At 45.2% G+C, this 25993-nt stretch overlaps 1 protein-coding gene across 11 annotated transcripts; it reads right to left on the reverse strand.

The window, feature by feature from the left end:
- Positions 1–1671: 1671 nt before the first annotated feature.
- On the reverse strand, positions 1672–25935 carry PCBD2 (pterin-4 alpha-carbinolamine dehydratase 2). 11 transcript variants are annotated; one of them, XR_015260139.1, is made up of 5 exons: positions 25845–25935; positions 23633–23764; positions 12851–12981; positions 5100–5180; positions 1672–3622 (listed from the first exon to the last, which is right to left on the reverse strand). XR_015260139.1 is itself a non-coding variant. In XM_086759142.1 (5 exons), exons 1-5 carry the CDS (start codon positions 25929–25931, stop codon positions 3527–3529), a joined length of 483 nt encoding a protein of 160 aa, XP_086615268.1. In that variant the 5' UTR covers positions 25932–25935; the 3' UTR covers positions 1672–3526. The 11 variants fall into 11 exon arrangements, 8 of the variants coding, with proteins under 8 accessions (XP_086615268.1, XP_086615266.1, XP_086615271.1 ...); XM_086759142.1 differs by having other exon boundaries at positions 12895–12981; XM_086759140.1 differs by having other exon boundaries at positions 5001–5180; positions 12895–12981.
- Positions 25936–25993: the final 58 nt, after the last annotated feature.

Raw genomic sequence — 25993 nt, forward strand, 5'->3', positions numbered from 1 at the left:
TCGCAGGACCCGAGCTGCGATCCCAACCATGCAGCACGCTGCAAGCATCTTTCCTACTCTGCTCTCTCAGCCTCGAGCTTTTGCTTTTTAATTTCCTGTGGCCGCGGAGCACCATCGGAGGGTCTCCCAGGGCCGGCGCTTCCCATGCGCCATGGACTAACACACCAAGTGAAATCGGTCTCGACACTGGGAAGTTACCTGCAAGGAGAAGGCTGTTTTGTGATGGATTATCCAAACACTTCAAGCCACAATCAGCCCGAAAGGAAAAAGCCCCAGACACCCCAGGGGGACAGAACCTGGGAACCTCGTGCTGAGCAGAGAAACGCGATCCCTTAGCCGGAGCAGCACCATCCCGCGCTGGGATGCGACCTTGCAGGCGCTGGGGGAGCAGGCATCAAACCAACCCTGAGGAGAAGCTGGCACAGCCGAGGAAGCCGTATCTTGGGCAGCTGCTCGATCCATAACATCCCGGAGCAGCACAGCAATGCCATCACCGGGAAAAGACCCAAACCCTGCGCTCTGGCTACTTTAGTTCAGAGCGGAGCCGAGGATGCTCTTTCCCAGGAGAAGGCGCCTTAGGCTGAGTTTCACGGCCCCAATCCAGCACCTGTCATTAAATCTTTGCCATATAAATTTCCCTTGAAGTTCCAGCTCGGTCAGGGAGATTGTGCATCCCCTCCTCATGCCCCTCAGCGTCCCGCGCTCGCCACACGCGTGCAGGGGGAGAAAAGCTGGGGAGATGCAGGAACGCGGAGTGGGTGCAAGCTGGCTGCCACGGATTTGGGGAGCCAGGTGAAGGGGGGTCAGGGCTCCTCAGTATCACGGGGTCACCTGCCCGGCTCTGTGGGGAGCGGCGAGTTGGGGATGCTGCTGAGACGAGTCGGGAAGTGGAGTTCAATGGGGGTTCAGCGCAGATTCGGGATGTGTTTCAGAAATGCTGGGAAACCTGTTAAAAAAAAAACCAAACAAAAACCCCAAAATAAAAGGTGCTTTTATAATGAAAGAAATCCCTCGTGCCTGCTAGGCAAAGCAGAGCCCAGGAGTGTCACTGCTCCCCGAGGCGAGCAGCGCGGGTACCAGCCCACGCAGGGAGCGGCCAGCGGCAGCCGAACCAAACCAAACCGGGCCAGAGGCAAAGGCAGCGCCAGAGGAACCCGTGGTGTGAGCAGCACGATGGCCGACCTCTTCACGGCATCAGCAGAGCCAGGATTGCACTTGTGGAACTGTCTCTGAAGTCGGCACTCACTGGAAAAGCAAGCAGAAGCCGTTTATTGACTATTTTTATTTTATAATTACTCGCGTTCACAACAACGCTCACAAAAGGCACGCACAGGTCCGGGGGGTGCCGCAGAAATTAACAAAAAATTGTGGCTAAATAAGTGCTGACCTCAAAATGACGAGTGCTTCAAAGCTGCCCTCCTCTTTTCTGAGCATTCTTGCCTCTTCGCTGCTCAGGGATCCTCAAAGCACCAGGGCTGCACAGCTCCGGGCCATAGCTGGACAGCGCAGCTCTCCGAGCTGCCTTAGTTGTGGGGATTTTTTCCCCCGGAGTATGTAAATAAATATCAATATTCTACAGCAAAGACCTCCCAGTAACGAAATATTATTTATCTTAAATCTATCTTAAAACTAAACAGCTTTGTCACATATGTACAATCACAAAGCAACAAATTACAAAGGAGGAATTTGATTTTATTGGTTTTATTCAAAGCGCACGCATTATACATCAATTTCTAACAACAGGGTTTCACAGTTCATTAGAGACGCTGCCAAAACTCCGGGTGAAGCTCGTTTCACTTCCCCACCAGTAACAGGAGACATCCCAGCCTGCTTGTTTGTTTTAGTTTTACTCATTCCTCACAACAGCGACCATTTTCAAACCGTATCGGGGAAATCCGCCGCTTCGCAGGGGAAAGGCACTCGTAAGCAAAGACCATTTGCGCACGCACTCTGAATTTGGATCAACTTGATATCCCAAGTAGGGTTACCGACAATAAACCCCAACGTCTTACATCTTGCTTCCTGCAACCAATTAGCACATGACAGCGCACTTGCTAAGGATTAACAAAAAATATTTTTCTTATTTCATCGCCACGAATACTCGCATGGCAGCGAGCGGCACGTTGCATCCCGAATATCTGAGAGACCACACACCTCGCCCGTACACCCAGTATCGATTTTAGCGCTCGTGTATCTCGCTTCTCGGTAGCTGGTAGCTGTGCCGCCGGTGTCATTCGAGCAATGCGCTCAGGCATTTCGGAGGTGTCAATCTTCCCGGCGCTCCGCAACCGGAGCTGCTTGCCGGGCATGACGGTGCACGCTGGGGACGCGGCAGCGGGACTGCCGAGCGGGAGGCCCTCCTGCAAGCCCGGAGCAGGTTGAAATCTCCCTGCCAGCAGTGGAAATCTCCCTTGGTGAGGATCATAGAATAAAAACAAAGACTTTGGAACCACAGAAGAAATTATTTTAAGGCTCATCAGTAGGATCTGCAGCTCTTGGAACAATGTTCGCAATGAGTAATTGTAGATACAAAAAAAAAAAAAAAAAAAAAAAAAGGGTGAGCATAGCTTCAGCCGAGCCCAGCTTAGCAAGAATCCTGCTAATGCTGCTTCCTTCAGCGCCAGCAGCTCCCGTCGGAGCCCCGGGCGCCCGGCCAAGCCACCCCGCACCCCGACCCGGCAGGTACGGGAGCGTTACCACACGACAATGGCTCGATCCTGCCAGGTGCTCAGCACCGAGCCAGCCTAGCCAAGCACTTCAGCGCGTGCTTTGTTTAGTGATGTGAGTGCCAGGAGCTCACTGGGATTTTTTTTTTTTTTCTATTTGCTGGGCCAGAGCTGAAGTTTTCAGCAACTGCAGGATCCAGGCTTGCACCTCAGACAGGGAACGGTTCTCAAGCACGCAGCAAGACTTCTGCTGAGTACAGCTGCTGGGCTGCGGGTGCCACGGGGGCAGACGGGTTCGGAGAGACATCACACAAGCACAGAATAAACACCGAAACGCAAAGCTGTAACCGCTGCTTGCGCTGCTCTCACCAGCGTCCCTCGCGCTTCCCACCGGTCACTGGCAGAGACGGAGGTGCCAAGCCAGAGGGCACGGAGCCGGCCGGGCTGCTCGGATGTCATCTGAAGCGCGGAGACGCGCAAATCTACGGGAGGGAAGCGGCTGGGCACGGGGCGGGCTCGCGGGGCAGCTGCCACCAGCCTCCCGGGGGCTTGGGGAACACCGACACACGCGGGTGGGCTTCTGGTTTGATCCCAGCTTGTTTCAGTGTCTAGAAAAGGACTGTTCAAAGCTTATTTGTTGCTGGTTTATCCACCACACCCTCAGGTGGAGCCAGCGATGGCAAAGGACACGTACAGGCGTCCAGAGGGGTCTCAGACCAAAAGGCAAAGCAAGCTAAGCTACTCTTTCTACAAAATATCTTGTCTCAGGGGTTTTGTGAAATCAGGGTTACAAGGAATGAGGGATATCACTCAAATACAAAATACGGGTGCACCCTGTATTAAAGCGTTTTACATTTTTGTTACACTGAGGCAGCAGCTTTGTCGATAAACTGAGCCAGCTTCACGTCTCTCTTGGTCAGGCCACTGCAGTCGTGGGAAATCAGGGTTATCTGAACCTGTCAAAAAGGAAAAGAAAGGGGTTACAAGGCCATTTCGGTCTCTGCTACGTAGGCAGAGCAGCAATTCATCGGGAACACTGTGTGTGTCTGTAGTGAACTGGTTTGACACCACGCTCCCTGCGAGGAGCGAGCTGGACGCTCACTGCTCACATAAACCAGGAGACCTTGTAGGTGAGGAGGCTTAACAGAGCCTGAGGTCTAACGAAAGTGAGCCCCTTCGCAGAATAAAACAGGCTTTGCATTCTTGGGCTGTGTCCAAGAAGAGGTGTCCGATTAAATAACTCATACTTTACATTTAAATTCCACAGATCAGTTTCACGAAGAACCTGGGCCAGTGACCAAGCTGCCAACAGCCGAGCCAGGGGCTCAGGCGCTTTGTTAAAAACCAGCACCCTGAAGGTGAAAAAATTGTTAAGCTTGTTGCAGATTAATTTCAAAAAGAAAAACAAACGGACTGGTGCATTTTGCTATGACGCAGCTGCCTGCACGGGTTTGTTTAGACTGAGCCAGATGACAAGCTGGGTGTTACTTTGCCTCGCCTTCAACTGAGATCTTGGGACAAGAGAAAAGGAAAAAAAAAATAATCTGAATATTCTGGAAAGCCAAGAAACTCATGAAGAGTAGGTGATGAGGACTTTGGTGATCATTTGATGTCCCGTTAAACAGGGTGACCCAAAGGGCTGATGAGGAGGAACCTGTACTGGGACACCTCTGGGAGCGGGGAGACCTGGGGATGTCCTGCTCCGGGGTTGTGGTTCCCCTTCTCCACATCTCCTTTTAGTGGGATTCCCATATATTCGCCAAATGCTAAAACAAACAACTCGGCACAATCCAGTGAGAAGTATTAGAAAAGAAAAATAAAAGGAGAGCAATAATTTCCCCCTTCACACAGCACCTTTCATTTGAGCGCTGCAGTATGCCTTGTAACCCTTGTAAATACGAGACCACCACCAGTTCGGTAATATTATAAACAAATTTTATAAGCTGCTATGTTGAGACACAGGAGTCTAATTTTTTTTTTTTTTTAAATACCAAACCCAAATTGAGACTGCCAGGCTCCCATTTCGGTACCCAGACATCGACGGTCTGCCACCCTGAGCTGCTGGGCTTCCGACTTGCTGCACAGAAAGGAATGGGAGTTGGTGAGCAGTTTATAAACGGTCGTTTATTCAGACTGGCTAACTAACAGTTTAAAGGCTTCTATTTTATTTCTCAATCTCAGCCAGAGAGGTGAAGCGACAGGTCCATGCAGCTGGCAGCAAACAACTGCAAAGAGCTTGAGTCCTGCGGCTGCACCACCACTAAAAATACCTCAGTACGTCCGTAAAAATCTCAAATCTCTTTACAAAGACACAACCTCTTTCCATTCCCCTACCTCCTCCTTGTGTATAAACCACAAAAAAAGGCAGGGAGAATGGGCCAGCAGTTTGGCCTCCTTCACTTGCCATGGAACGCGGGCTGGCGAACACGTTACCTTGCTGTAGACGTTAAACCATTCCGGGTGGTGATTCATCTTCTCTGCTTGCAGAGCAACGCGCGTCATAAATCCAAAAGCCTAAGGAGAGAAAGAGCAAAGAGGAAAATACTCTTCCACCCTGCCAGGACTGGCAGTGGATCTGCAAGATTCACTCCAAAAAATCTCAAAAACTCCTAGAGATGCTCCAGGCCGCTGCACCTCGGGTTTGTGTGTGTTAAAGGAGCATTCACCTTCTCGTGCCGCCGATGCATCTCCTGAGACTGTGAAATCATCCCTTCAGACCCCGGTAAATCGCTCTGCTCAATGTTACTTGCTTCAGGATTCAAAGCCATTGCACGAGAGCAATGATTTTACCTTTGGCATCCAAAGGCGATTTTAAATGCCCATCCCAAACCTCTCATCCCTTACTGCATCTTAGAAACGTGTCGTCTCTAATTAAACATCATGCCACAGAATTCCTGTACTAAACAGGTACCACTTACGGAAACACATCCCTTCACGTAATTATTTTGCTATTTATTTTCCTGGGGGGAGAAAGGCGGCAGGTGGGTTTGCCCCTCTGCTTTACGAAAAAATATTTCCCCTTCAAATGAGTTAAAATAGGTTTCCCAATCCTCTGCCCCTTTACCCTGCACGGCACACTCCCCCAGGACGCAGGTTTTAGCACAGGCTCAAGGAGAAAATAATAGCAGCCCCTTGCCAAAATACTTAGGAGCAAATCACTGCGTTATAAAGAAAATTAGAATGTCCATGTAAATCGAGAACACAATTACGCAGCGGGGCCCAAAGGGCTTCGGTGCGTGAGCAGGACGCCTCCAAGGCAGCGGGCTCAGCTCATACCGAGCTCCATCCATCGGGGTTCAGGACCTGAATTAACATGCAAAGCAAGATTAACATCCACGCTACGGTCTGGTTCGTATTATAATACAACAAGCTCAACAAAACCCTACCTGATTTAGGTAGATTTTAGTGCTAATTTATGGAACAGAGTGTACAGAGCCCACATTCCACCAAGCGATGGCCGTTTCAAACAAACATGTGGTCAATGAATAACATATAATGGCTGATAATAGTTTCAAGTCTTTCTTTCCCCCCCCTCACAAATTACAAAAACCTTTCAGTAAAAAAAGAATCGGTGCCTGGATGAAGTATGACTTTGTCCGTCGCTTTGCCAGGCAAATGAATGCAAACGTTATAATCAGAGAAAATCATTCCAATGAGGTTTGTCATTTGGAAATCACCAAACTGTCAGCAATTAAAAAGCTTTTTTCTTTGACCCAAGAGCATTCCAAAACTCAGGGAAATCTAACTTCCCTTGAAGCTCTTGCTCAGTTTAGCTTCACTTCAAGTGAACAATTACTTTAAAAAATCTGCAAATGTTTCAGCAGCATGCTTTGAGGCAGCAAGCTGCAAGTTGTGCATTAGATGTTAGCAATGACTTGGGAAAATTCTGCATTAATAGTTCTGAAAGACATTTGACTTAAATGCTCTTAGAGCGTCCCTGGGCGTAACAGGAATGCTATTTCCAACACAGCAATCTACGCTCAGAAATGTCCCCAAAAGTTTAAAACAGCAATTGCATCTGCAACTAGATTGTCTTCGTACAATCAAAGAGCAAGGTAAAAAAAAAAAATAGATTAAGTTTATGAAAACCCCTCCCAGGTCCACGTGTACGCAACTACCAGTGTCTGCCTGGCCATCCCAGGAACTCACCCACCATCGTACACATGCAGGTTACACTACACAACTCATTGACTGTGCGAAAATAATCGCTCCAATGGAACGCAGACAGAGCGAACTACGCAAGCAAACGAGTCTACTAAATTAATCTGCTCTGCAGACCTTCCCTCACGTTTTGTGGTGACAAATCCCCCCGAGCAGTGGACCACCAAGTCCCCACCGAGCAGTGGACCACCACCCCAACCCACGGCCTCTTCTCTCGCAGTCAGTAAAAAGTCTCCAGCTGGATAAAACCGACACTGATCTCAACATCGTGCATCTTCCTAAAGACTACTCAACTGGAATTGGAGTGAAAAGGAAATAATTTTGGAGCCGAGGACCCTCTCCAGGACAGGTCCTACTGTGCACTGCTCCAGCTGAGCGCGACTGTCCCAGCCAGGGCGACCTGGTGTTACGGTGAAGGACGAAGCACGCACACCTCCCCTTTCCGCGAGCCCGGCTCTGCTCAGAGACGTTCTCCCTCATTGCACATTACCCAAAGTAACTTACTTCTTCCATTTTATTTTAATTACACGCAAAAAGTATCTCCCACTAAGAAAATGAGCTACAGTTCTACCACGCAATTTCACCAGCGCAATCACCATTACGGTCCTAAATACTTCCTTTGCTAATTAAATGAATTGGAACGCTATTGTTTATGAATCACCTCTGTATTTGTAGAGCCGTAACCTTTCTTTGGGAAAATACAATTGGCCCTGGAAGGAAAAGATATTTAGGTTTGATTAGATATGAAAACACTATTACACAAAATCAGTTTGGACATTTCTTCACGTCTTGAAACCTGATCGGTAATTTGGTCTAATTGGTGATCAAGGAAACTATCTTGTGATCAATTAAAGTAATTACCACATTCCGGCAACACAACCAACCTTAATTTGAGCAGGAGTCTGCACTTCTTCAACTTTAATTAAAAATAATGAAAATTATTAAGCAGTCTGCAGTGCAAGATCATTGTCAAGACTGCACGGTGGGCAGAGTTTATCAGACCATCACACTTCTCTTGATGAAAGTGCAGTAAGTACTCTGGTCTCAGCAGTAAGACCCAACAAAATCTTGACTTTCGCTATGTTAATAACAGAGTTCTGCAGCCCCTCGGCCCCTAACGAGAACTTTTTCCGATTTTTCCTTGAAAAATGAGAGGAGAAAGAAAGGACTCGAGCATTTTCTAGAAGCCGTTACAAAGTACCTTGATGTACCAAATATTATCAAGTCTTCTGATATTTCAGTAACAGGTATATTAGGCAGACGTTTTCAACCTAATCCTTTTAGGACATTTGGGCTAAAATGACACCCAGGCACACAGGTTATTCTAAATAAATTCATCACATCACCCAAGTCACGGCAGACGGCAAAATCCCTGTAACGAACCACGAACAGCAGTGGAACAAGTTACGAGTGAAGCAGTCCTGCACAGACAAGGAGATGCCTTGGGTGCGCCAGTACGCCTCTTCCCTTTGTGTTTTTTTTAAGATCATGAAAGAAGGAACTAAAAACTAATGGTGCTTCAGTCGTAACATCATTTCTGAAATGGTTTTAAAATACTACCAGCCACAGCGTGTCTCCATGAGATAAAAATCAGGGCTACTCTTAGAAGAACAAGTTAATCTAATAAAGTAAAAAAAAAGAAAAAAAAAAGAAAAAAGGACTTTTAAAAGTTCAGCTATCACTTAATGTTTCAGGACTGGCCAAACTGCTTTTGAAAGTGACAAAATACGCTATCACAAAGTAAGACTTAATGTGACTTTTGTTGCCTGAGAATGGGAAAATCAGGGCCAGACATTTTGCTGTCAGAAGTGGGAGGAAAGATGAAATTCCATCCGCCCCTCCGCACTGCACAACGCTTCACAGCCCTGGGAGAACCACAGGATCCTGGAGCTAATCTGCTATTATTCTTCCTTTCACACTTCTTAAGCGAGGAATCAATTCATCTTAATACTTTTTAAACATGCTGCTTTTGTACAATGCTTGCCAACATTATCTTGATGAGTTACACATCAAAGGAGCACAGGTCGATATGTCGGGCTAATACATCACCCACGCGCGCGTCCCCCGTGATGGATTACCCCAGTGCATCTCCAGAACAAAGCAGCTGACAGCACTTGACTCAAAAGCGGAGATCCTCAAGAAAAACAGCTGAAAGGCCCAACAATATCACCACAGACACTTTTTATTTGTTTGTTTTAAAATGCGTAGGCTATGAAGTGTGTACCCCGGCTTCTTAAATCCTCGGGACGCTTGGCCAAGGAAACCATATGCCGATCACAAGTACATTGAGGTTTCTGCCTCCCATCTGTCATTGTAACGCCGGAGGTAGCATTAACCTTGACCTTCTGCAGGGCGAGGGCTACCCGTCTTCCCTTCCCCACCCACCCGGGCTGCGTCTGTATCATTTATCAGTGGGGAAAGGAATAAATAAAACAAGTTATGGTGACATTGTCATACAAGGCAAGGGATTTGCTTTCCATTCACCCGAGTAAAAAACACCCTTGCGCACAGCATACAGCATGTGTTCCCCTTAGCAGTCTGACACTTGCAACAATAAACTCAAATAATTAAGGTTCAGTTCACTTCCAAACTGCAGAAGCTTTCACATACCCAGCTGACGTTACTCCCTAACAGTGAGCTACGGGCCAGCAGATAAAAGGAAAAAGCTCTTTAACGTCGAGCTATTTTAAGTTAAGTTTAGCTAGTCACGAGGGTTTGACTTAACCTCATGACATTTTCTGTTGTGCTCCCAAGAAAAATGCAGGGTTTGTTTTATTTTAATTCTATTTACTCCATTAAGAAAGATTTTTACCTTACAAATATGAGAAAAATTGTCTCTCAAGGCCACATGTTTCATCTGAAAGTGACAACGTGGTTAAAATGCAAAAAAGAGGAATCCAACCAGCATTTAGGAAGGCACTGGCAGCACAGCGGGAAAGGTATTATCCTCAAAAACCATGTGCCCGTTTTGGGATTCCTCCCTGTTGGCATCATCATCCTGCCTGAACCATCCCCAGGGACACCGCATCCATGCGGCACCAGATATTTTCCTCTTCTCTTCCTTTAATTTTGGACCTATGTGTATTCACCCACGACATAAACCAGGAGAACACTTTCCCACTGCACTTCCCCTTTTTAACACCATTCCAAGAACAGGGGACAGTCCTTAAGAACACAACTAAGCCATGACTCAAAATAGAGCTAAACTCAGATGACTGACGTCCCCACCTCCCTGGTGAGAGTGCAAGCCACGGACAAGCTGGCTCAGGCGTTGTGCCCCCGCGTTTCCCTACTCCCTCCATCCCACCCCATCCAGGCACGGGCAGCCAGCAGAGTCTGAAGGTGAACATCACCTACAAACCATGGGTAGATTTTTTTTTTCTCCTCTTCAATAGCTTGAGCACTAAAATATTGCATATGGAGCCGACCTTCACACTCCCCAGGCGTCGCTCAGGGCTGGGAAACACAGTGCTCCTGACTCTGACGGACAATAAAGGGAAAGGATGGAAGAGGAATACTACAGACATACTGGCATGTACTGAGGTGCCACTTCTGTCTTCATAACAAAATGTGAAACTAAAAAAGCCCCACAACTATAATTTTCAACTTAATTATCTATGCTTTTCTGCATTTACAAAATCCTTTTAACATCCAGAGCCGACTGCTCACATCCTCCATGCTTACCTGCACACTTCACTCGCACAAAAGTGAAATGCTGCTTTGCTCTCTAAAAAAAAGTTACCTCCTTGCATTCGCGTTACAGCTGTAAACATTGCTCTCCATGTTAGATCTGCAGCGGCGTGCGTGAAAACCTTTACACCATGTTCTACAAAGAACGCTGTTTCTGTCTCCCAACGCTTGTTTACAATTACGTCGCTGAAGAAACCAGCTCGCCAGCTCTATATCAAACATTTCTGACAGCAAAAGCACAAACACTGATCTATTCTAAGTAGTTTGCCACTCTATGTAATCTTGGAAGAGGCATTCTTGCCTTTGATTCTAAAAATGTTTATACTTCATACATTATGCAAATAGTTTTTATATATTAAGAAATAATGCAAGCAAAGCTCAAGTTAAATTAAATTCTTCAACAATAACCTTGCCAAAGCACTGATTTTCCTATAAAAAAAAATTATTCCAATTTGTTGATCTTACATTGGATGAAACATACTGTAACAATCTTCATAATTTATGTCCTGTTGGGACACTATGATTTAAAGTAACATAATACAGACCAGCATCACCACTAATCTAAACCACCTGACCAGATAAACAACAGTTTCCCCTCCTCTCTTCATCGAGGGCATTTCTGTTTATTGTCATACGATTTAGCAATTTGAAGAACATGAAGAATAAATGGAGGCAAAGAGAAGCGGAGCTCGGAGGCACGGCCTCTCCTCATCGGGGACGGGTCTCACGCAGGTACCGGTGCAATGTCAAGCGCCGCAGGAGATGACAGAAGGCAATTTCAGGAACGCTGTCCCAGGAAAAGCACAAACCACTCGGAAGCTTACACTGCTCGGCACAACCTAGACCAGGTGCGGCACTGGAGGTGACACCGTTCTGATGACGCTCGAGATGCAGCTCTCCAGAAGAGGCACAAGCCAAAGGCGTCGTCTCCCAAGCTCAGCCGTGACCTAAGCTATGACATCGCTCTGTCATAAAGCAGGTGCAAGCATAATTTGCCCCATCTGAGATTCAATTGGTCTGAAAAACAAATACAAACTCTCTGCTAAGGCCGAGGGACACAGATCAATGCAAGAAAAGGCACCAAGAGGAAGGCAGAGAGCACCGACCTGCTCTGAAAGCCTTCTCCTTGCTTTCCTTTCCTCTTCCCCTTGTGCTTGCCAAGTGTGGGAAATCTGCCCGACAAACCTCAACTTTCTGTTCTCTAAGCCTGCTTATATCAGGATTTTTATAACAGTTGAATTTAGACCTACTTTTCTGTTATTGGTGATAATATAACACAAAATGTTACATCTATTACCTTCTTCCTCGTCACATCTTGACTTTTCCAGCAGCCTCAGTGCTGAGGATCATTTTTCCTATTCTCATTTTTATTACAGTAAGTGATTGCGCCTGGATTTCATGAACAGAGAGCAGATAATATTCTCGGTGATTCAATGAGCAGACTTCACGCCAAAATTAATCACCTACTCCACCAAAAAGATTTATAGACCTGATGGAATAAAAGTGAGAGAACGTGGAGATGGCTTAAAGCAGCATTTTTTTTTTTTTTTTCTGTGAGCGATAAAAAGTTTCAAGCCTAGACTCTACTGGCTCAATACAACCATCTACAAAACACATTTATTTGTTTACAGGTAGATAAAAATAATTATAGTTGCCCATAAAGACTACTGCAAAATAAGTAGACATTCTAAATCCCAACCAAACCTGGAACAAGGTCCCATGGTATTTGTGATATATCACTTCATATAAATACCCAAAACAAATGCTTCCCCCCTCCAGTTCCTTCACGTTCTAGGGAAATGTAGGCTCATAAATATTACTTCACTTATTCAAAAATGTAGATCTCTAAATTAGAGAAATTTAGAGAATTTAGAGAAAAATAAGGAAAATAATCCCGTGTTTCAGGACTGAACTAGAACACGGACAAAATCCCTGCCGTGCAGTCAGCTAAACGTGACTCTCTGCCTCCCAAGCCATTTTTGTGTGCTCTGTGCTCAAAAATGGAATACAAAGGTTGCACTTAGGAGGTTTACACCAAATAAAACGGCTATTTCGAGAAACATGACTTTTTAAAATGAGCTTTTTGCACCCTACTTAAAAACATGAAGTAACACAGCGAAGCCCCCATTAACCGAGCACCTGCTAAAGCAATCAGTCACTTGAAATAATAAACCCTCTTGGCTGCGCAACTGAAAGAACAATGACAATTTCACTTGTTACAGCAAACGCTTGGCCCGGCAAATCAAACCCCTGGCTGTACTGTAATAAAGCCATCACACAAACCACTATAAAAATAAACTCGTAACAAGGTGCAGCGAGTCCCCAGCTCCAACCTTTCAAATCCAGGCACCTGAACCCTCTGCTCACGCCTTCTCACCGACACGCTTCGTGCTGCACAACGATGCCGCCGCTCGGGCAATGAACCATCCTTGACCACACCACGCCAGCCCGCCTCACGAAGCCGCTGTAAACCAGACCAAATGAGAATTAATTCACCTGAATGCTCCACTTCAAAAAGGTGTTCAAATTGTCCGACTTTTTTAGAGCTCAAGTACAGTGCAGAAGAACAGCAAAGTTTGTTATCCCATCGTACCACGTTTTGGATGGAACAGACCTGGCTATAGCAGAAGAAAAGACTACTATTGTCCTCAGGGTTTCTTTTTACTCACATGCGAAGGAATGATTTCATTCTGTAGGCATGAAAGTGAAGTTCACATGCCATACGTGCTGTTGATAACACAGGGAGCGCTCAGACAAAACTCTCCGTGGTCTTTTGGCCAAGATTACACCTCCTACCAGTTTAATATCCAAGATCTTCTCTGCTGAGTGTCCAAGGGCAATCATATCCTGCCTCTGATAATCCTCTAAATCTCCACCATTTATGATCCTAAGAAAACATCAAAGACTGATAAGAGGCACTGCTTTATGATGGATTAAGAGAAGAAGCGGCTGGTCTCGTGACCATTTCATCTTCCACTATCCGCCTACCCACTGCCTTCTCAGCTTTTTGTTTTTGTTTTGGTTTTATAAAGACAAGGTCAGCAATTCAAGCACGCAACAGAGAAATCACAATGGAGGTGTGAGGAATTTGGAGACATCTTCCGATCACCCTTTTGGCCAAGCCAGAATCTAAAAAGATCTAAAGCTGTGAAATAAAGCAAACTAAGGAACATTTACTGCAGATCCAGTCAGGGAGTCATTGCACTCAACCTGAAAGCATCCTACTTTGTCAGAATGGGTCTTCGTGTTTGCACACCTCTTATAGTAGAAGAGTAGATGATACATGGCGGCAGTGAACTCAGTAGGAGTCTTACCTGGGTCGGCATTGGCAGGCTTTTAATTCATATTGCTCTATAAAATTCAAATATTATTTTGCAGACAGACATTTCAAGTCTCGAAGTGACAGATCCTTTGAAAAAAAAAAAAAAAAAAAGAGTAGGAGAGAGCGAGTATGTTTCCAGACAACACGTTTCTCTTCAGGGCATCCGTCAGTCTCGGAGCAGTTGGGTACTCGGCCTGGTCTGCTACACCCACTGTTCCCTATGTGATGTGTAGGTCACCTAGACCTGAGCTTCATCTCCTGTCTCTGGTATTTGGAAAAATGGCAGGAGCAAGTCACGGAGAAATGGACAAAGGCAGCTACATTAAGTCACATTGTTAAGAACCAGGCTCACTGAACTGCCAATAATTTTGATAGACAACCTATACTCAGCATTTTCAGCTGTCTTCAGACCCCTCTGTGTGCTCCAAGCACATGTGTGGAAGTGGCGGAGTACGCCTGATGCGCAATATTTTGAGAGGTTCCCCGTGGTTTTTGTTGGTTGGTTGTTTTTCTACTAAGACACAAGGGTTCCCCTGGGCAGCCAGCACCATTCATACACCAGTACATCTGGGAACAGAGAGACGGGCTCACAAGGGGAGACAAATACTAATTCCGAGTCAAACTTCTTTTAGAAATTCACACAAGCACACCACAAAGGGAAACCGTTTGTACACCTCTGGTTTTTTATCAGATTGCGCATTACAAGACGCATGCATAAAGGCAATGTCCTATATACAAACATGTATTTTAATTGCCTACTGTTACTCTCACCGCAGCACCAGGAAAATCACACCAGGTCATGAAATCAGGACTTTCCCCTACCCTAGGAATAAAAAAAATGTTCTCCTACAAAGCACCCTTAGCACTAAATAAATCCAACGGTGAGGTGCTGACTTAGCACCAGGCTCCCCACCAAACCCCTCCAAGACTGATGCGTGCCCAAAGCAACCTCTCCTCTCAGCCCAACAAAACCAAAGGAAGAAAACGGCATGGGGAAGAGGAAGGAGGGAAGCTCTCCCTGAAAAAAAAACAAAACAACTCCGCATGAAGTGGGTTTGCAGCTTTATAGAAGAGTGAAAAAAATTATACTCGCCTCACCCCGACAAACTGCGGCCCCGCCAGTGGCTTTTCAGAGCAGATGTAACGTTTTAGCCAAACGTGATTGTTTGTGAAAGAAATAATTCTGATCAAAACCCGAAATTGCAGCCAGCAAAAGCGCTGCACTTCGTCACGTTAATCCGCCCTGACGGGGAGCGGCGAGCGGAGATTCCTACTGCGAGAGGAGCAGATGCGAAAGGTCAGCGCTGGCCTGCGACTTCAAAACCCTTAACGTGTAAAACAGTGTGCATTAAAGCCTGAAACGGCTCACCACAGGATTAACGGATGTCCGCTAAGCGGGTTTGATGTGCTTTTGGTGAGTAATGGTTAATTTTTAAACAGGGGCGTTGCAGTTTTATTTTAGTTTATTCTGGCAGAGTCCATTTTTAATTACAATCGCAGAGGATAACATCCCAAAGTGTTTCTCTCCTTCACGGGAGTACCAGAAAGTGAGAGTTGCCGGTGTAAAAGGCAATTAATGGTTTGAAAACGTAGTTGGGTGTTATTCCAAAAGCAAGAGGATGCAAAAGATGAAACAACCAAGACAGAGAGATGTGCTGTTTGCATTTAATCAGCATCTTTCCAGGACCTCCATAAAAATAAATTTTACTGTATAAAGAGTTGCAAGACACCAGGTTTCCTTAACTGAGAAGGTAAAAAATTATTCTGAGTGACCATCTTCAGAAAAGGCTGAAGGCTTACTTGCATTTTCCCAAATTAAGCTGTCCAACTGAATCCAAACCCACTGAATTTTCCATTCATTTTCCAAAAGGTGGTTTAACAGGGAAAGATCCCAAACTGCAGTTAAAATCAAGCGGACCTGCTCACATTCGCTCTCTTTCGGTACGGCAGCCCTGCCCACATGGCTGATATAACATTTGTTCTGTTTAATTCAAACAGAGTGAACAATCAATCTGTGCAGCTGAAAAAGAAAAAAAAAAAAAAAAAAAGAAACATTTCTTCCACTCCAAATCTACAAGACAGCTTGTGAAATTCAAAAGGCACTTTGACAAATAATTTCTTTTGCACTTTCAGATCAATGCATGAAACAAGCGTAAGGCAAATGCTGTAATAATTTTTACTTGAGTGATAATAAATCCATCTTTTAAGGAAAGTATTTGTATTAGAGTCAACTGGAGAGCAGCCCAAAGGTCAGCTGGGCAGATTTAAGCGGTGGCCTGCTTAAATGGAGATACAGCAGGGCTACTTGGTGGGGCAAACTTGGCAATTAGAAACACCACCACCCCCAATAATTATAAACAACAAAATAATGTTTTATGCTAGGGAGAAATACGACTTAGCTCACCAAGAAAATGAGCATCCCTGATTACAGTTAAGTCACAAGAAAAATTAAACTGATGGAACTTCTACAACAGCTGTGATGGGACGCCTTGCATGATGATGGAGATGAAGGACACATGCCCAAGTCTTCAACTTAAACACCATCAATTTTATTTAAATGCAACTAAACACCATGACATTTTAAATAATCCTGACAGCCTGACACTGGTGGTGACACCGGCGCTGTAACTCGTCACAAGCAGACGGGACATGAGGGCAGTGGGATCTGTACACACAGACCCTGGCCAGAGAGAGGGCAACCTGCAGAGCAAAGAGGAGCAATTGCTGCTTGTCACCTGCCTGACTTGCATCAGACACGAACTTCTCCTACGCATTGCAACCACGAAGCTTTAATGCAAGGGCTGCCGGACAAAACGATGGTTCCCAGACATACAAGGAAAGGCTAATTGCGAGGGAGCTTTAAAGACACAAGAGGCTGCTGATGCACTAAGGCAACTCTATTCAAAACTGGAAAATGTTGCCAATTGCAAAACACTGGTCTGAAAATATTCTGGAGCACTGGCTGACTTTACATATGGTTTTGTACCCCACCAGCCATGCTGGTCAGGAGAAGACAAGAAATCCTGTATTTCCCAGCTCCCAGCACCAAGGATTTAATTTCTGCCTAGGTGCAACCCAACTGCGTATTTCCACCACTACACACTTCCTAGCTTTGCAGTTTCCCACCTGTAGGAAAAGACCGACCCTGTTAACTGTAAGCATCACTGGAAACTGGACACACTGACCAGGGCACCAGTATCATCTCCTCCTCCTCCAAGGCCAGGGAAGGAGACTCATAAGCTTTCAATCGAGCCATCTCCCCAGAACTTCTCCTCTCACTTCACCCAGACCCAGAGCTCCCTGCCCTCCGTGGGCAGCGCCAGGCAGCGGTGCAGGCAGATGGACCACGTCCAGGTCCCGCAGCCGCACCCTGACCCTCCGACCCGCTGACCGAGAGGTGAGAGTGTGACTTACTCAGTCGATCAGAAGAATAAACTCAAGGAAGGTGTGACCATCCAGGAATCACATATTTTTACCGTGCTCCGCTCCAAGACACCTGAGCCAGTTCATTCACTCTGTCCCAGCCTGCAGGTTAACCTCTGCCAGCCCCGAAAACTTCACTATCAGTTTCTAATAAAGGAAAATGTCAACAGGCAGATACGCCAGAAATTCATTATTTTCAGATACAAAGATTTTCTCAGCTCTGCAAATCCACTCATAAATAATTCTGATTTATTATAAATCGGTTATTGTATTCATAAACGCAGGGAAGTTAGTGAACAACGTAACTACCAAAAGAAATACTTTCATAACTTTGCAGGTGCACAAATCACAGCATATGTGAGAGGACTCAAAGGATAAAGGAAAACGAAGCAGTTTAGGAAAGACTATATGAAAACCTACCAAGGCGGATAAAAAAAAATAATTTATTTTCATTCGACAGGCAATCTAATGCAAAACCCTAGCAGAGGGAGCAAGCAGACCAATACTACATGAAAAATAACAATTCCCCGCAATGAATGGAAACAGGTTCGTCTTTTGATTAGCACAAGTGACAGTCAGGGGCTGAGGCTGCCCAGGCCTTGAGGTTAAACACAACTGACATAAGCTGCACCTGAATCCAATCAGTCCCCGGGCTCCGAGAAGATTCACACGCGAGGACTAAATTTGTCACAAATGGGTTGGTTTCCGATCCTCCTGTAGCCAACTTGCTTTATTCTGACCCCCATTTAACAAATCAACTTAATGGGCACTGGGAGTGCTATAAAACTTAACAATGGAGTGATTTTAACTTTTAAAATATAGTTATGAAGCAAAATGTTGGAGAGCTCCTTCAATACTGGAAATCAAATTAAATCTAGACATTTTTTAACAGTCTTGACAGATATAATCCTAGTTACCATGTAAATTTATGGTAAGCTGCTGTGATATTAGCCACAGGTGCTACTTTTAATATATGGCCCGCATCTGGCTGGGAATAAAATTTCTCAGAGGACTGAAAATGACCTCACTATCAGACAATGGAGAAGAAAAAAAAAAAAACAACACAAGACCACTGTGGGATATAAAAAGCTGGAGATGTGGTCCACAACCGAATATTTAACACAAAATTCATTTTAACTCTGCAGACTGTAGGTTAAAGGATATTATGTTTTCAGTACATAAAAGGCGTGGACGTATTTCAGTCAAACAGCCAAAAGATTAAGTACATAAAGCAGCAACGAAATACACTGCCTACGTACATAAAAACAAATTTTCCAAGCTTTGATCAACGCAGAAGACAAAGCAACGTGATGGGAGGAGAAAAAGGAAGTACCGACACAGATTACATGACTGCGACTGGCATCAAGAACCACCACCACAGAGTATTCACTGCATATCCTACCAAATCTGTTCCGATGTGTAATTGCGATATTACAACAAGGAGGATCAATCTAAAGGGGCAAATCTTAGCACGTCTCCCTCCAGCTAAAGGAAAATAACTGGCATTTCAACAGAGGGGAGGGAGTGGGAAGAGGCATCTACTGCAACACGCTTTGTCTGGGTTTTTTTTCTGGATTTCAAGTAATAGACCTAGAAAATTTAGAAAAGAAACACAAAGTGAGTATAATAATTTATGTAACAGTTCTGGACTTTTGCACATCTTCAAACAAGTTCTCAAAAACCAACAATTGCAATGAAACACACGTGCTTCTACTCTCACTACACACTGTCCTCCGAGGTGTTTCCTCGCTGTCCCCTCCACTCAGGCTCATCCTTCACCTATGTCCTGTAGCCCAAAATAGAAAATATTTTTAAAAGCTATTTTAAATCTCTTAGAGCATTTGATTTCCTGTCATTTTACAAAATGACGTTAGAGGTCTTACAGAGACTTCCTAGATGAACTTCTTTTTTTAAAAAAACCAACCTTAATTAAAAACTTACCCTATAAAAGAAAGCAGCTGTAAACGCTGAACCTGACCATCAGCAAACATGCCCACCTTTGTAATTTCCTAACTGCATTTTCTGCCTCTGCGTGATTACCGAAGGAAATGCAATCACACAGGCAGTTGCCCCTTAAACCCTCTGGTCAAGTCCAACCAACTTTGACAAGAGACATGGAAGTCTCAAAGTTAAGACATTCCGACAAATCTGGTGAAAATGAGCAGCTGGGTAAGGGACCCAAACCGAGCGCTCAGCGCCTCGCACGCAGAGCCCTTCGCAGCCACCCAGTGCCTGCCCAGCCAGGACCAGGCTTCAGACGAACACGGGGAAAACTCACGTTTTTAAGCCAGGTCTGTCCCTTTGCAGGATCACCTCTCCTGAGGTGTACTGACGTGAAGTGATGAGAAAATCCCAGGAAATTCCTGAGATACAGACCAGAACATTGAGGTCCTCGGCAACTCTTCCCTCCCTCCATGACCAACTTTTAACACTAGTCCCAGCGTTTCTGCAGTTTCTTTACCGAGTTTGCAGAACGATAACTGGGAGACGTTACCAGCACGGTCGAGAGGTGTAAAGTAACTTTCTATCCCGATTCTGAATTTTGCTTGGGCAGAGTGGGAGCAGAGGGCTGGCTCCACAGCTGGAAGAGAAACATTTTGTTTCAGTAGCACAAAGGCATGAATGGAGCCTGCACAGTGGCCCGAAAGCCTCGCTAGCTGCTTTGTTCTTCCCTGCAGACAGGGAAAGAAGCCCTGAATAACCTCCCTGACACGGCTGCGCGGTTCACGGAGGCTCACCAGCACCCAGATGCGTCGCAAGGCTCAAGATTTGCCACGGCGTGGTCTGAGCCCACCTGCTCTCCAAGACCTTACTCACAGCCAGAGGTTTTTGCCCAGCACATGCTCCTCAGGAAAAAAAAAAGACTCAATCAGGGGGGCTCTTGATCAAGCGCACTCAAGTGAGCGTCCTAGAGGTAAAAGACTCCAATTTTAACTCGTCGCTGCCTACCTGCTGTTCAACAGTGGCAGTAACACACAGCAACTGCAAAGCCTAAGGAGAAACGGAGGCATCGGTGTGATCAAGGCAACTCTTCCAGACACGGTGCTCCCCTCCGCAGTTGAGTTGTGTTTGTGTTTTTGCCCCTACCATTGGTGTATTTTATATTTTATACATGATTCAGAACACCCACCCACCAGGAGTCTGTCTCACGCTAACGGCAACGGGAACAGAGCAGCGGCCACCACCAACGCCGCCCAGTCCAGGACACCGGGACTGGTGCGTGGTGGGCATCCACACCAACGTAACTAACAACAGGCTTCCAGCTGGGACCCCAGGCTGGTTTCCAGTTTGTTTCAGAGAATTGCACCTCCAAAGCCCACTTTCATGAAAATGTATCTTCAGACTAACAAACAGCACCAGCGCTTTCAAGTTCTGGGTTACAAACTAATTCCATAAGCCTGAAGTGTCATTAGCTTGTCAGCCTTACAAAGGCAGCCCACTGCTGATCGCTTTTAACCGAGCTAATCTCAGCCTGAAAGCTTCAGGAATCTAAATAACTCTTGTTTCACAGAAGTTTCATTTCATTCTCATGCTGAAAATAATATACATAAACCAAGCTCATGTCTACACATTTGCACGACTTTATAATAAAAGTTGTGTTTATATTCTTAACATCTGTTGACATACACAGACTTTGTAAACCTGGCATAGATTTTAAAGCCACAGAATTTTCCATGCATCATGAACATTATCTGCGAGAAGCAATAAAAAAAACCAGCAATGAATACATTAATCATACCAATATCATCTGCAAAACATAAATCTGAAATACCTTTCATGTCAGCCCAACTATTCTTTTTCTCTTTTTCACACACCTGATTTTACACCATCTGTAAAAGGGCAGCAGGAAGATCACGGAGGAAATGGTATTCCTCATTCCTTTGACTTTTACTAAATACTTGCACTTTAAATACTGTAAACAGAATATTTATTATGTGAAATAAGAGACGCTGTACCCACAAGTTCCATTTTTTTCATTGCAGGACTAAATTCTCCCAAAGTACAATGCAGGTATAGCTCTGCTTTTGTCATTTTTTCCCTAGGTTGTAAGAAACACAATAGTTACTAACAGTCACTATAAACATCAATACACATACTGCATAACTTTAATTTACTTTCAGCTTCAACTTATCGAAAGGCTCATACTTGCTCTCTAGTACCAGCTCGGGATCTAACACCATCGGGATCTGCACGTTGAGCCCTTTTCTGGACTATGGTAACAGGAACAGCTTCTGCCCTCTGCAACTGCAAATGGGGACGTTACACCTAGTGCATAAAAATCAGCAGGTGAAATTCTGCCTTCAGATATTCACATACAACCTTGATCCAACCAGAGCTGCACAGAGGACCCACCCACCCAGTTTGTTCTCCCAGCTGGGCACAGAAAGTTCAGTTCTGAAGCCAGTTCCCAGCCTCTGCTCTCGTTTCTGCCTTACGTGACATCCATGAACAGCAACCAAGAACGGAAGAGATTGCACCAATATCTCCCAAACAATTCAAGTGGCAACTTTTTTTAATACCCTAAGATGACATGTACTGAAGTAGAAAGGTATACTTAATAATTTACTAATGAGCACATTTAAATATACTCAGCTTCCTATGCTGATATGTGCTTCATCAATCTGCAAATCAGGAAGACATATGGATATCTACCTATGTTGTAAGATAAATCTACACAGTCAAAAAAATGCAACTTTGTAGTTTTTTTACCAAAGCAATGGGTTTTGTAGGTGTCTGCCGGTGAGCACACCGATTTGTCTCTTGGCCTCTTGGCACACCGCCTAAGTCCATCTGATCGAGCTGATGTGTTTATTTACTGTGTGCAAAACCACTTTTTTATGAACTTTGGGGAAAAAAGAAGTCACTTCTAGTTGTGCTGAACCAACAAAGACCTTGACCATGCCCCGGCAGAGACGCCATTTCATGAATATCTGAAGCGCTAACGCTGAAAATCTCAGCCCTTCCAAGGGTTACATCTACCTCACTGGTGTCAAATGTGCTGTTCTCTCCTGGTTGTTGCAGATCCAAGCTGCCTGCACATCTCACCAAGGTTTCACGCGAGCTCCCTCTCACGGGCTTCGCTCCTTCGTTGTCCTCTGAATTATCTGACACAGTTCTATTTATTCTGTATTAACGTTCAAGGTTTGATGTGCAATCCAGCAGAAAACGTACTTGGGGCTCTGGACATGCTCCCTGGACCGGCACCGTTCTGCTCGTCAGCTAGATCTTTCTGGAGTCGTTTTCTCTTTTGCTTTCGCCCAGTTCAGAGGGGCCAGGAGCACCTCACCTACCTTCTCTCTACTGCTGGGTTTTCCCTACCGTGACAACTACTCTCTGAAACAGCAAAAAAAAACAAAGCCAGTCTTACCAATTGTTGTTTATCTAGCTGACTGTGATTTCCTAAGAAACTCTTGGTCTGGGTTTAGGCATAGCCAAGTAAATAAACAGCTCACAGCACAGCTCCAGGTCCCTATGCACAGCAGCAATGCCTGAAGCTCGCGGTGTCCCTCCCATAGCGAGGAAAAGAACCAGCTCAGCAAGAGCCATCATGCAAACAAAACCTTCTGTTTCCTCTCCCACCTGAGAAAGTGCTCACCTCTGCTTTAGAAATAAAATAGAAGGGAAATGCACGCTCTTGGAACGTGACTTTTGTCTAAGCAACGTCACGATTCCTCAGAAGGCAATTTTTCAGGGGAATGTAGCTGACTGCTACATCTCAAGATAAATCTCGTATTTCTAAAGCAAGTTTGTAACTGATGTCCAAGGCGTGTTCTTGCGAGTCTGCGATGTGGCTCAGGATCCCGACTCCAACAAGGTCTAACCAGTAGCCTGCCGTGCTGAAGACACTGCAAGATCAGCTGCTACCATTCATGCCGGAATATATTAGAATTCTGCCTTCTTGCTCAGAAGGTGAAACGTATCATATTTTTCCCACCTCATTTCCCAAAAGTTTCTGTGCTTATATTAACCCATTTTTCTCAAGTTTTTCCCAGAGAAAAAATGAACCCCACTGTCCATTACTTACGTATTTCTAGCATTCATTTACAAGTGCTAGTAATGAAAAAACATCAAGATCAAATATTATTTGTCTAGTCTCATAGTACCAACCCGGACCTTGACTCTAATATTATAATAAAGAAATTGTAATAGTAGAAAAAAAATCAATTTAACAACTAAAAAACAGAATTAATTTACTCCACCTAATGAGATCAGAATCAAGAGCACAATCCTTCGAGGCAAATCCAAGAGGGTTTGGCCCCACAAGGATACTTCTAAATTTCTGAATATAAATATTTTCCCATCAGGATCATATGGAAATCAAAGCAATTCCATTTCCTTTATATGAAAAGTGGTATATAACAATAATTACCTGATTAAAATTTTTGAAATTGAACTCTTTGTAGATGGCATCTCTTTCACCTAACTGAGACCAGCCTGAAGCTTTGAGATCAAGTAAAACTTGGTTCCTCTCCTCTGTCGTCAACCAGTGAGACTGCGAAGACTATTGAGGGGAAAAAAAAATAAAAACGTGACACGAGTGAGGGTGAGGTTCTCCTTTGTAGAACAATAAGAAAACCACAAGATGAAATTGTGGTTATGTACTGCAGAAAGGTAGAGAGGTGGAAAATCCACTGTAAAGTTTCTTTCTTTTTATAATTTCACAGACCAGCATAACTTAAAATAGCCAAGAAACACCATTTTGGTTTGAACAATTAAGTTCAGCTAAATGCTTTTGTAAAAAAACTAGAGAAGAGTGACAGGCTTTTTCACAGGAATGAACAGGGACACCAGCACACCTGTACTCACTCCTTGTTCATCTGAATTATCCAGCTGCTGTAACAACTGAATTAATTTTCAAATATTCCACCCCATCATATAAATAAAATAGTATTTTATATTATATGCTAAAGGTACAATTACATGGCTACCAGGAGAATACCAGTAATTCAAAGGACAGAGGCAAAACAGAAGATTGTATTCTCCACAACTTGTATGTTGCAGGAATGAGTTTAAAGGTAGCACGCACTGTGGAGTTCTGCAAGCAACAAAGACAATGAAAATAAACAAAACTGACAATACAGACACAATTACAAGAAGTTACAACTGACTAGTATAAGCACTAGACTCTGCAAAGCGCTTATGTTTAAATATGTCTTATTTTAAGCAAAATGAGCCCTTCTGAAGCCACTGGGAACACAGATGTAATGAATTACAGCCTCTGCTTAAATATCTGAATTAGTGCCTGAACCAAGCATGAGGCCAGAGCCAGACCCAGAGAGAGGAAAATTCTATGGGGTGTTTAGAAGATGTTTGATATTTTTCCTAAAAGCAGAGACTAAGGGCGTAAGTTATGACTTAGACATCATATATTTTAACAGATGAGTCTCAAACTCGTATTATAAACACAACGCTTTAATGGGAAGAACCTTTCTCCCCGGCAGAGCAAAATTCAGATTGCTTTACTCTTTACGGTAGCAGCCAGCACAGCTTTGTGAGAAATTCCAGACAGGAGCCGAGCAATTTAGCTCCAGAGCTTCACGAAGGCACGGGAGGTCTGTGTGTCCCCACCACCAGCTCAGTAGCTCAGAGTATTTAATTTTGCGCTGGATTTCGAGAGTCAGCGCTGGCAGCTGCGCTGCAGAGCCCGGCAGCAGCCCCAATGCCACCAGATGGGGCTGCGAGCCCAAGCAGAGCCGGAATTAAGGCAATTAGTGCGGCCTAAGCTAGGATTTAGGACGCAGGACCCCCAAGGAGCAACATTTTCACCAATAATAAGGGATAAAAAACCCAAACAGTGTAAATCAATCTAACAGCATCACTGCCACCGCTTGCGTTCGGTTGGATGTGTCCAGTCCACGAGATGCGCTTTACAAGTCCCAGAATGGGCTAATTTAGGCTCTTCACACTTCAAACACAACTCTGGACTTGCAAGAACACAAATCTTGGATTTGTTGTTGCTATAATGCAGTTACGGGCACGAATATCTTATATTCTTCTTTTTCCAAGCATATACAAAAATTGCCAAAGCTAACGGCTGCCGTGAAATTTATTATTTTAACTGCCAAGAGATTAAATTAGTAGGCTGATTTAGGTGGGGTTTTTTCAGATAGTAAAGTCCAAGGCTGTGACCAGGAGGCAGCACCAAGTTCTGTGCCCCGGCTGGCAGCAGAGACGTTCTCCGTCGGTTTTGGGGACATGGCGGGTACCTTCGCGGGGCCTCGCCTGTGCACACCGGCATTGACAAGACTGGAATTAGATCATGTGGGTTTTAACGGAAATATGAAGACCGAGTTTGCTGCAGGCCAAGGAGCTCAGGAACAGGTTGCGAAGGTCCGCGTCCTGAGTCAGCCCCTCCAATATATCACAACTAAATTCAGAAAGCAGCAGGAATTTGCTTGTAAAAGGGGAAAAAAAAAAAAAAAAAAAAAAAAGAGGAGGTGGGAGACGCCGCTTGCATTTGCACCGTCCCGCACCCACCGCACTACAGCACGGGGCGCAGCGCGGCCCCCCCCGCGCAGGCCCAACCGCGCAGCCAGCCCGGAGGAGCCGCCCCCCCCCCCGCCCGCCGCCGCGCCCCTCACCATGGCAGCGCGGCTCCCGCCGCCCGCTCCCGCCGCCCGCCGCGCTCCCCGCAGCGCCAGCCGCAGCCCGGCCCCGCCGCCTGGCATGGCTCCGCGCCGGCCCGCCCCGGCCCCGCCTCCGCCACCGAGAAAAATGGCTGGAGGAAGCG

Source organism: Chlamydotis macqueenii, chromosome 14, assembly GCF_036417535.1.
Source record: "Chlamydotis macqueenii isolate bChlMac1 chromosome 14, bChlMac1.mat, whole genome shotgun sequence".
NCBI classification, from domain to species: Eukaryota; Metazoa; Chordata; class Aves; order Otidiformes; family Otididae; genus Chlamydotis; species Chlamydotis macqueenii.